This window comes from Charadrius vociferus, unplaced genomic scaffold, assembly GCF_000708025.1.
Source record: "Charadrius vociferus isolate BGI_N301 unplaced genomic scaffold, ASM70802v2 scaffold1, whole genome shotgun sequence".
Classification (NCBI taxonomy): domain Eukaryota; kingdom Metazoa; phylum Chordata; class Aves; order Charadriiformes; family Charadriidae; genus Charadrius; species Charadrius vociferus.
The window spans coordinates 1,491,384-1,503,940 of record NW_009647680.1 but is presented as its reverse complement, the minus strand read 5'-3'; the positions used below and the strand labels follow the sequence as shown (position 1 = coordinate 1,503,940).

The 12,557-nt window shown below is 44.5% G+C and overlaps 1 protein-coding gene across 1 annotated transcript in view; it reads right to left on the bottom strand.

The window, feature by feature from the left end:
* The window catches only part of MAML2 (mastermind-like 2 (Drosophila)), a 107,344-nt gene extending 95,046 nt beyond the window's left edge, over nucleotides 1-12,298 (bottom strand). The window contains exon 1 of the mRNA XM_009881230.1: nucleotides 11,798-12,298. Coding sequence (XP_009879532.1) covers nucleotides 11,798-12,298 — 501 coding nt within the window. The remainder of the gene's footprint in view (nucleotides 1-11,797) is intronic.
* Between the last annotated feature and the right edge of the window lie 259 nt (nucleotides 12,299-12,557).

The window sequence follows — 12,557 nt, the reverse complement described above, 5'->3', positions numbered from 1 at the left end:
TGCTGAACTATCTCAAGTCCCGTGTACAAATCTTCTGAGATAAAAGCCAAACGCTGAAGATAAGAATAACCTCTATTTATTCAAACATACGAGAAATATCTTTTACTACCACCCTGCATAATGTGAAAAACCTAGAAGAGAGGCAAGTATTGATCATGTGTGATGGACTGGTAGAAGAAAGGCTTTCTAGTGAGCTGTGTGAGCCTTACAACAGACGTATTCACCATGCGTATGCATTTCTGGGAACACACTGTATATTGGCCTGCAAATCCCACTGCTTCAGTCTAGGTGAAACAGAGCTAACATCAAGGACAAGGACTGTTTTTCATAGGCAATAGAGTAAGCAATCCCGTTCCTGAAGAACCAAGATATAAACAACTGTGAGAGAAATGCAGATATGTCAGAGAGCAGCTGAAATTAATGGAATTGCTCTTCATTATAATTCAGCTAAGAATTTGACCCTCTGTCGATACAAGTTCACTGGTAGATTCATAAAGATCAATATATATGTACATATACATCCCACTTGACCTCTAGACAGATTTGTCTGAATTCAGCTTCCAGCCATTAAAGCCCATTCTAGTTCCGTCTGTGTGGCTGCAGAGCTTTCTACCCATCTGTGGTACCTCATGCAGCGAAACATGACTAACAAAGTCACTCCTCACCCTTCTCTTTCCTAAAAGAAACAGACCGAGATACCCAAATTCAGTTCAGGCGCAGTTCCTTCAATTTTGTTAGACCCAGTACAGATATGTTGGTTCTCCTCCAGTAGAATATATCCGTATGAGTTCAGACTCATAACTCAGCTCCCGCAGCTTGACACGTTGGCATGTGGCAGCTCAGTCATGGCAACTCCGCGTGTGTGCGCGCGCAAGTGTTCATAGTCCCTAGCAAATGGGATATAATTCAAGTAATCGTTAAACTAAATTATACTTCAATGACAGTGAGTTATGCTAAGTCACATTTCCATGTATCTGTCAGGAACTGAGAGCGTGCACACGGACAGTTACCACTGCTAATCAGAAGAGCACAATTACTGAAGCTGTGGTAACCTAATCGAGAGTCTGAGCTCTACGTACGTACAGGCTGCGGAAGAGGTGTTGGTGATATAGGTCAGATTTCCCTGCCTTTTCTTGACGACTTCTTTATACCTTTTTCAGTGATACTACACAGGTCTTCAACAGTTGCCAAATTTCAAGCGTTGATTGTAACCTCCCTTACAGAAAAAAAAAAAAACAAAATTCTTTCGGCCAGGAACCACTAACTGAAAGAGCTTGATGATTTCAGTGTACTTTGTTAGGATTTACAATCTCCAGGGAAAAACACAATCAGCATTTGCAATGCAATGAAAGTATACAAAAAAAGCAAGTAGAAACAGGAATATTCCCCCAGCCAAGTATTTTTGCGGACTGGATCTGATGTGCCGGTGGCTGCAGGGGCTTGCAGGCGAGGGGCTTGCAGAGGAGCGTGTAGGATGTCTAAGCTGTTAGAGTGGGAACTGAGGGACAGCTTAGGAGGCTTAGTGAGAGTAGGGTGCCCATCTTGGCATTTTCAAGTCTTAGGTTGTGGCTCTGTAGGGGAACTGTTCTGATTTAAACGATAGCCACCACTGAAAATGGTCCTCCTCCTCTCCTCCCACTCTTCCTTGTGCACTGGCATTTTTCTGGCCTCAGAAGAGCTGGGTTGGAGATCTGAGCCAGCTGACGGCTCTCTGCTCATTCCTGTAGGGTTAGTTTTCTGCTGATTTAGCCTTCTGAACAGGTTTACTGGTGGGGGCAGAAAATTGTCAGTGCCAGCAGAAGGGGAGCAGCGGGGGGCACAGGCAGGGGAAGGGAAAGAAGCAGAGCCCTCCTTGACTGCAGCAGCTGAGCATTAAGTTCATTTAGTGGCATCAAAGTATGACACCGCTAGCATTCCTGTCACAGAAAGGAAGAACAATCAATTCAACTTTAATTCTTAGGGCTTCAAATCTGATTTTTCTAGCAAATAGCTTGTTTGATGACAAGCTACTTCACTTTGCTTACTGCAGGCAGTGCTGGCAGATGATGCTGAATGCAGCAGCATTTTGAACCTTTCTTTTCCCTGAATCCTCACAAATGCAAACTGTCCCTGGTCACATTTGTGTAACACCTCTGGGAGCAGGGTGTTGGAGGGGAGAGACCAGCAGCCAGTCATAGAATAGAATCATAGAATCATCTAGGTTGGAAGGGACCTTTAAGACCATTGAGTCCAACCATCAACCTAACACTGCCAAAACCACCACTAAACCATGTCCCTAAGCACCACGTCAGCCGGTCTTTTAAATATCTCCAGGCATGGCGATTCCACCACTTCTCTGGGCAGCCTGTTCCAATGTTTGATAACCCTTTCAGTGAAGAAATTTTTCCTAATATCCAATCTAAACCTCCCCCGGCACAACTTGAGGCCATTTCCTCTTGTCCTACCACTTGTCACGTGGGAGAAGAGACCGACCCCCACCTCGCTACAACCTCCTTTCAGGTAGTTGTAGAGACCAATAAAGTCTCCCCTGAGACTCTTCCCCAGGCTAAACAATGCCAGTTCCCTCAGCCGCTCCTCGTAACACTTGTGCTCCCGACCCCTCAACAGCCTCATTGCCCTTCTCTGGACACACTCCAGAATCTCAGTGTCTTTCTCATATTGAGGGGCCCAAAACTGAACACAGTACTCGAGGTGGGGCCTCACCAGTGCCAAGTACAGGGGGATGATCACTTCCCTCGTCCCGCTCACCACACTATTCCTGATAGAGGCCAGGATGCTGTTGGCCTTCTTGGCCACCTGGACACACTGCCGGATCATATTCAGCCGCCTGTCCACCAACACCCCCAGGTCCTTTTCTGCCGGACAGCTTTCCAGCCACTCTTCCCCAAGACTGTAGCGCTGCATGGGGTTGTTGTGACCCAAGTGCAGGACCCAGCACTTGGCCTTGTTGAACCTCATACCATTGGCTTTGGCCCATCGATCCAGCCTGTCCAGATCCCTCTGCACGGCCATCCTCCCCTCAAGCAGATCAACACTCCTGCTCAACTTGGTGTTGTCTGCAAACTTTCTGAAGGTGCACTTCATCCCCTTGTTCAGGTCGTTGATAAAGATATTAAAGAGAACTGGCCCCAGTACTGAGCCCTGGGGAACACCGTTTATGACCGGCCACCAACTGGATTTAACTCCATTCACCAAATGGAGTGGATTTAATTCCAGTCCCACATGTGGATTCATTTGGGTGCCTTGGCCCCGGGCAGGTGGGGCCAGGGCTTTGTTGGGCCTCTGAGAGAGGCTGAGCACAGCCCAGACCACCACAGAGAAGGATGAGAAGGGGAAGGAGGACACGGGAAGGGGAGGGATGGGGCCGTGGGATGGCGATGGGAACTCAGGCATCCTGACTGCCAACAACACACCTTTACTAACGTGTCCTACAGCTTCAGTGCAGACTGTGCATTCCCTCGAATGCAAAGGAGCTGCACTGTGGACCTGTCATCTCATGGCAACAGTGACCCCAAGGAGGCTCTTTGTATGGAGTCTGACCCCCTCAGCCCAAACTCTGCTTTACACAAGTTCAAACAGCACAGAAAGTGGGCTCGAACTAACCAAAACCAACCAGGGGGTAACCGTCATTCTCCCCTTCCTCAGGCTAAACCAATGTAAATACTTTGTAATTTAATTTCCAGATGTCTAATACAAAATAAATACCAAAAAACAGGTTCAGAAACATAAAGGCTGCAAGTGACGCAAGGCATGTGGAGTTCAGGTTTATGCTGCTCTCTTCCCCATGCTGCCATGCTGTCCTGGTCTCATCCCTCCGTGCAAGTGGTCACTTTGGGGGCGGCAAGACTAATCCATTAGTGCTGTCCTGTGTATGTGCAGCAGTTTCAACAGGGTGAACTAAGAGAACATAAATCATCCCTGACACAGCAGCTAATTAGGCCAGAGAGAGCCAAACAGCCTCAGCCGCGAACCACAAGAACAACCCAGTCTTATTTTGACACTCCAGGCTTGTGAGGTCCCCTCAGCTTCTGAAAGCCTCCTTAGCTCAACAGATTTTACACGGTGCAAATGGTATATCAGCGCTCACACATCCAAAAAATATAAAAATGGAGAATCCAAAGGTCCCAAATCTCCAGTCTGTTCTTTTATTCTCCCTTCATTCTCCCTCTCTCAGACTTTAATACTATTTTTTGTTATCATCTGGTAATTTGCTGACCTCTTACTTCTTCCCAACAGCTGCAGCTTACAGACTTTGTCTAACATTATTCCAATGAAAGTTTAATGAGATCTTTGCTTTAAATAACCTAATGAAATAAGGGTACCAATTAATCCCTTTGGGCCAAAGTCAGTTCCTCTTTATTTTAGTTCTCTAAAAGAGGCTGTAAAAGTCCCTCCTGCAGAGGGTGGTCCTGTGGAACTTAATGGAGATTAACCCATGAGGTTCGACTGAAACTGTGTGATGGGGAGCTGGAAATTTTCAGTCCAAAAGGATTTTCCATTGCAGAAATGCTGATTTGTCAGAACCAATATATTTTGTGGAAATTATTTCCAAAGAAAAAAGCATTACAGAATTTCAGCGCTACAAGGAACCAAAAAAGTCTTCTGAAGCAAAACAAAGCCAAATGTTAAAATATCAAAATTCATCATGACATGGAAATTCTGAGTTTCAGCTGGTTTAGCAGGAACTTTCAACTACGCAAGTAGCTTGACCTCCCTGAGTACTTCTCAACAGGTCCTCAACAGCATCCACTTTATGCAGCCGTGCAGAAATCCTAAAGCCAGAAGGGGACCTTAATGTAAAATCTGTCTACATCTATGTGCAAAGTGGAACACAGCACGCCACTCACTAATTTCACCGTTCCTCGATGAGATGTTGCAATATTAGCTATGCTTGCTTTTGAGGGCTCTGTCACGGGCTTTGCCTCCGCTGCAGATCGCAGGTCAAGCACTGGGACGTTCAGTGAGGTTAGATGCCCGCCGGGCAGCTGGAAATGGCCGGGCTGCAGTAGCACAGACCCCTGGGCAGGCTCTTTTATTCTATTGCGCTAAATCAATCTGGGATCTCCCTGCCGCTGCTGTTGGATGGCTTTTGCTCTCTGAATTAGCTCACTTAACGTTCATGTATCTCAACACTGCGCTGCAATTTTCGGCATAGACAGAGCATTATTTCTAATCTAAATTTATCCAGCTTCAGTTTTCAGCCACTGGATCCTGTTATGTCTCTGTCTATCCATTCTAAAAACCTTCTATTATTAGAAATAAGCTACAGAGTTGAACAGATCACATCCATCATCGCTTGATGATCCTCCCACTGTTTTCTTCACTTCTAAACCACAGTCTCCCTTCTCTGCGTTCAGGTCTCCTTTTCCCTGCCTCTGTTTTACAGTGGGGCAGCAAGCGCAAGGCTGCGAGCGCGGCGCTGGCTGGGGATGTGGCTCCCACTGGAAGAGGGCGATCTGAGGGCAGAAAGTACTGGCAAGCGCATCCGTTGTGCTGCTGGGTACAGCATCACTGCAGGCACGCTTGCATTATGTCAGTGTTTCACATGGCTGGTGGTGCCTGAAAGATTATTCTGGCTTTGGCTTGATTTCTCACCTGGTAAGTATTTAGCTTCTGTCACGCCCTGCTTTGCTCTAACAGTTATATGCCAATAAAACTACCTTCTCCCCTAAACTGCCCTCCAAACCTTTAAGTAAAGCACGCTACATAAAACAGGCTCCTCCATTCGCCTGGCTGTCAAATCACGACCGGTTTTGGAGAGAGAACAGGTTCATCCACAGGGGCGAGGAGAATCCTTTGTCTGCAAAAAGCAGTTTGCGAAGTTCAGTGCAAGTTCCCTGCACAGTCCTGACGTTTGTGCTCTGCCCACACAACCGAACTGAACAATGAACTGTGGGGAACATTCCTCCGCCGCTCTCGTCGAGCTGCCAGAGCGGGATGCAAAGCTAGGATTTATAGAGTTAAGAATTACACAAGGTTATACGGCTATATAAAATGCAATTAAGATGCAAAGAATATTTTACAGCCTGACTGCATCAGTGTCATAGAATTTCATAGCTGACTGTGTGTTTTTCCATTTCCTAGAGCACTCTTTAAAAGCTGAAGGAAACGTATTAAAAGCCAACGAGATTAAATTATACATAGTACCTATTACTTTGCTCTTATAAAAGGACCTCACATGGACACCTCAACCTGAAACACAGGAATGATGAGGTTATTTTTGCCATAAGCCAAACATATGTCCTTCAGGTTATGTAAGAAATATTTGTGGTCCCTGCTGGTGTTGTCAGAATGTACATCATATATTAGATTCCCGAATACACAGAAATACCCTGCTATTAAAGCTAAACAAAAGGGATTTAACGGGTTGGACTAATGAATTTCAGGAACTGATTATCCATGGCAGTATGATACTGGCTGACGTGTTAAAAACAGTGAAATAATGTAGGACCTTGCCTAAATAAGATTTATACACAGTGCCAGCTAGCTGCTAAAAAATAGCAATAACCTTTTAAAACATTAATTTAGGCTTTTATTAGAATACAAAGAACCTCCAGTTTTTGAAAGCAGGCATTGTCTCCCCTTTTAATTTCAACAGCACCATGGCTTGAATACAACACAGCAGGGTGTGTGTTTTCTAAAGTTGGGTTATTATCAGAGTGCTCAATGCAGTTTGCCAATAAGCCTTTATTTGGCAAAGCTTAAAACTGCTGACAAATGAGATTCTTCCTACAGCAGTAAAACAAGGCACAGTTAAATATGCCTAATTACAAAAACACACTGAAAATCACCGTGAAGTATGCACATCACCAAAAAATCAAATGATCTCTGCATCACAACCGAGGGGCTGCCATCCCCACGCCATCTAATCACACAGATTAAAAATACAGAAACCCAAAAGATGGGCTCCTGCCTGCCTTACGCCTGATGCAACCCCGTCGCAGCCGACAGACCCCGTCCTGCCCTCACTCGGACTGCAGCGACCCTCTCCCGTCAGCCACACTGCTGCTGCTGCAGTCACGCTGGCTTTTAGGAGCCGTCTAACCACTGCGAACGGAGTGCCCCGTAAGATCAGAAGCAAGTTGAGGCACGCAGAGGGAGGAATATGAAAATAAATTTCTCGTCTTCAACCATAAGTTCCATGAACTGATTGTCTGCCCACAAAAGTGTGGCAGCCCTTGTTCTTCTGGACCTCTGTGACTTTCTCTCCATAGGTGTGAACTAATATAGAGATGAGTGTAATTAAAGCACTGAAACTAAAGGGGGAAAAAAAATCTGTTTAAAGGGAGGTAGTCCTTCATATCTTTCTCCAAGGTAAGACTGGGTCAGTAACACATTGGTTTTTTTCTCTAATAGTGTAGGATAATGTGCGCTTTGAATTCAGTTGTGAATCTCACTCCAGGACAATGATACGTAACACTGATGAACTCTACTCTAACTCCAAGGGAATTGCTAGTGTTTGTGGGAGTTTAATTTGCCCAGCTGGGCTAAAGGTTGTTTCTAATGTACCTTTTGTGTGTTTCATCCAGCAGCATTACAGTAGCTATTTGTGAGCAACATATGCTGATGAGAGAATATAAGCAATGAAGAACCACTGTGAACGTGACTGAGAAACAGAAAATTATTAACAATTGCATTTTGATTGAGGAACGGAGTCCATTTAGTTGGCATAGTATAAAACTTTTAAGCAGAAAACTCTCGACCTCGATTTCAGGACATTTAAGAATATTCCGAGGCAAAACTCAAGATAAATGGGAGTACACCTATCTGCAACAATACAGCTATATGCAACATTGCTGTTTCATGCCCATGCTGTATTTTTTTCATATTTTAAAGTTTTCATATTTTTTTAGAAACATTTATAAGAAGACATTAGGCACCACAAAGAGGAGTAGCCCATTACAGCAAAGGCAAGTACCCAGTAAAAATGCCAGAGCCTCAAATAAATGGCTGGTAATATAATAGAGAGTCTTATTTGTTACCGCGTCCTCTCGCTTCCTTCAGCTACACTGAGTGTCCCCGAACGGGGATTTACAGCAGCCGCCACAGTGTGTCTCAGTCACTTAGACTGAGACTATACTAAAGGCAGAAATTAAGGGTTTCGTGTTTATTCTTACCACTTTCACGATCAAATTGTCTTCGTTTCCAGCATAAGTGTTCTGAGCATTACACCCCAAAACTCAAATTTTAGTTTGAAAATTAAACTTGGTACTTCCCCAGTTCTTCTGTGCTAGCTGAGGTCTGACACATTTGCGCCTAAATAACACTAGCAATCTTGTCAGAAATGCCTGAGATGCCTAAGGAACCCCAACTTCCCTTTTCAAAAGCATTTAAATCATAAGGGAGCAACAAGTTAATAGAGATCAATTCACTTAGGCTCCTGAGTGCACCAAGTCACTTTTGAAAATAAGCCCCAGCCTCTAAGGTCACCTAAGCGCTTTTGAAAACTTTACATGGCAGCTCAAATTCACCTTAATTGTATGGATAATAGAGTTCAGGCTGAAACAGGATTCCTGGGAATGATGTGTAACCAAAAAAAAGATCCTGGGTTCATTGTGAGATCCCAGGTTGGGCTCACAGAGCTGGCAGGGCGAAGAGAGGAGCTTTTCATTGATCATATGTGATCTGCAGATAATTAAGACACAACAACAGAGCTCTAGGTGCGTATCTGTCTGAAAAGGGCAGTTGTTAAAAGGATAGGGGGAAACTTTAGGAAAACAATACACAATATATTAGTCCGGAAATTAACAGCTGCCCTTAGTGGAATCATTATTAGAGGTGTGGAAAGTGCACTGTTCGGGTCACACAAAGCTACGCTCATACCTAAACCTAAATTCCTGTTTATGATGTGCTCGTAAACAGCTGCGAGGTGAGCCCATGGAGCAGCGCGCTGCGGTCCCCAGCGCCAGAGGAGCGGGGAAACTGCAGGAAATTCAGGAGGCAGCAGCAAAAGAGATGAGGCAGATGGAAGGACCAAGGTACACGAAAGGAGTAAGAGTTAACTAGGTATAGCCTGCCTGAGCACTGAATTAAAGTGCCCAGCTAATATAAATGCCTCAGGAGCAGAGTTATTATTTACAGGGGTATTTTAAACCAGGGAACATCAGGGATGGATTTAAAAATTTGAACACATGTAAGGCATACGTCACTTGCCAAGTTAGCATGTGTCAGCAGAGCCACAGTAACTCTTTACCTGTGCACTTTTAGCCCAAAAGCCCCAAACTGCCCTGAAATAGGTTAGAGCTCAGCCGCATTCGTTGCGTGCTAGGAGGGGGCACGCAGTCACCACCAGAGCTGAGCTCAGCAGGGGTAACTTGTTCGTGAGGCCAAGTGCTAAGAAAAAGAGAGGAAAAAAAAAAAGTGTTCTGGTTATCAGCAAAAAAAAAAATAATCCTGACTTGAGATCTACTGGCTTTTATTGTTGTGTCTCTGGGAAGAAGTAGAAAGCTTATTGCTTGGGTTGTTTAAAAGTAGACTGACAAAATACAAGACACTGGATTAGAACGAATAACTCTGAACCAAAAAGGAGATTCATTAGATGTCCCAATGATCTGGACAGCTTTCTTCATCTCTTATTTCTGTAACTTTCAAATGACCTTCTGTAGCGTATTGGTTGAAAGAGTTTAAATAGAACAAAAGCCCCTCAATTTCCCTTTTGTTCTAGGATTCAGTTTACCGGACCATTTTTTGAAGCTCTCTGATGCTAGAATAAATGTTTTCCCACTTGCTGTCTGAAATTGGGAGTGACAAAATACCCCGAGAAAAGATGTTCTCATAGCATTTCCAGCTGGGACAAGATGCAAAGGTTGCCAAAAATCTCGTGAGAAAGTTTATTATCAAGAGATTTCCAACCCCATCTCTCAATGCTCTGCACAGCACTATAGTATCGCCAAAACCAACTCCAAGCTCTGCTTCTCCTGAAAGCTGTCCATCACTCCGCACTGCAATTTGAGGCACGACCACAACATCTGGAAGACGTGCGGCTGCTGGGCAGTGTCAGGGTGGGTACTGGAGTGGGGGGCTCTTCCCTGGGAGGCAGCGAGGGGCTCAGTGGGGGGAGCAGGCAGCTTGGGAGACCCCTCAGCCCTGCTCTGCCTTCCCAGCGGGGCTGCAGCAAATCCCCTGACTTTTCTCTGACTGCGGGAGTGTCTGTACAAGTGTTTTATGTCCGATGGGGTGAACTCTTGTGCAGCAAACCTCCTTCTTTCCTCCCACTTCCCACATGTTATCTCACATCACGGAGCGATGTGTCCCAGAGCGCACAAACTCATCCTTGCAAGTGAAATGAACTCAAAAGTCGTGCTCGAGAGGCACACACCTAATGTGTGCAGCCACTGGCAGGCTGTTTACACCCCATAACACATATAGGTACAGACAGAGGGTCCCTGGCACTCACAGAGCCCTCCTGTCCCACCACATCACTTACTAATCCATCTGACCACTTGCATTTCTACACATGTTTGCACCGCAGTGATGCTGCCCCTCTCTGTCTTACTTCATGTGCTTTAACGAGTGCAGAGCTTCCCCACCAGACAGTCTTAAAGATCTCCTTCACGGCAAGTGCCTTGAGTCCTTCAAACAAAAGACATCCTGGAAAATATCACAGGAAGAGTACAATTAGTACTGAAGTGCCTGAGGAGCCTAGGGGTGTCTCAGCTCCATTTTATATATATATATATATATATATATATGTATGAAATTCCAAAAGGAAACTATTATCTCCCAAATGTTCCCCTGTTCATAAAATAACAAAGCTCTTTTTTTTTTTCAACATGAAATGGAAAGGCTTTTGGTCTTCACAGATTTCTTCTCACACCTCCTTCATAGAGATAACATGGAAAAACAAAAAGAACAAAGAGGGAAAAAGAAAGAAGAAGAAATTTCATTGATCAGCTTCAGATTTTTCAATTTTTATCTTTTCATCCAAATCAGAAAATGTAAACATCAAACTTTTCTGATAAGATTTTCACTTCTGCAAAAGACCTTCTTCCTAAAAGATTAGCGTATACATTAAAAAAAAATCAACTACCTACAACACACAGCCAAAGCTTTGGCCTTAGGGCTGTGCAGGTTTTAGTTTACAAGCATGAGAAGTTTAAATACAAGACCATAAATGTTCTTTGATACTGGACTGATTGGAAAAGTCCCAAAAGCCTTGAAGTAGAGAGGAAAGATGTATATTTAGAATTAGCAAGGAAAACAGTAATTAAATAAAGTAAACAACAATTAAAAGATTGCAATATAAAGACTAGGATGTTGAAAACTTGCATCAACTAAAGATCATATGAAAAGAGTGCTTTTTTTGGCTTAAGCCACGATGCCCAAGATATCATTAAAGTTAGACAGGACAATGTGGAAGAAAACTGGTTTTTACCCACGTTACTCCAACTTCATGACAGTGTAGTGATTTAGTTATAGCTGATTGCAGTGGAAATGTACTGGCTTAAAGCTAGGGGAATGGTACATCAGAACCTTTTAGGTTTTATTTCCTGAATAAGAAAGCAGCTGACTTTTTTTAAAAGTGTGATGGGCCTGATCCTCGGCGCTACGGATTCATTCTGACTTACACCACCCGCAAGTCCTGCCCAAAACACTTTGTATGGCTTCAATTTAATTAGAGGCTGAAAAGGTCATGATCCACGCGACTGAGAAACAGAAAAGCTTTCTACAGAAAAATCTGAGAAAAACCCAAACCCCCCAATTCTATTTGAACTTACAAATTTGGCAACAGAAAAAAATTAGACGCTCTCAGCTTTGATTGCCAGCTCTGGGAATGTGCAGGTGTTAAATCACCCACGGCAGGGCTGCCCCACAGCCCGCTTCGGGCAAACCCCTGCTCTTTGATCCCTCCCCTGATCTCAATGGGAGTTCCCCTCTCCCCGGGTCCGGGCGGACCACGGGAACTGGAGATGTTCTCTCTGAAGGTGAAATCCGCCTGGCAGATCCTGTGTCTCACCAGTGAATTGGAGGGCAGTGGACAAGGGTTTCCCCCGTTTTTCCAGAGGTGAGACACGGCATCTGTCCACATGCTCAGTGAGCGATGTGCTGTGGATGGGCAGTGGGAAGGAGATGTGCGGTCCACACCAGGACAGACAGTGACATAAATTGGCACGTGCCTACTGTGGGCTTCGTTGTAGGTCACACGCTGCTCTTCCCTGAGACGAAACCCGCATGTCAAAGGTTTGGACATAAACTTTGATTTGACGGATTCTCCTAATGTGTACTTATACGCAGCCATGCTCACTGAATAGCAGCCTTTCGTAGGAAAGTATCTTGCAACGTTATATGGCAACTTCATCGTAGTCTTTGAAAGAGCCCAGATCCACCTCCCCCGTAGGCTTGTGCAGATCGCTGTGGAGATTAGACTCACACTTCAGTCATGCCCATTTACAGTACACTGGAAGTCAAATTAAGACTGCCTTTACAGTATATCTATTAGAAGAAATTTAGAGGAGTGATTACATTTGGTCCTGCAATAAGTTTTCAGAAATGCCATGCGGGCACAGCACATCCAAATGGGCGTCAGGAATCAGAAAGAAAAAACCAAGATATGTTTC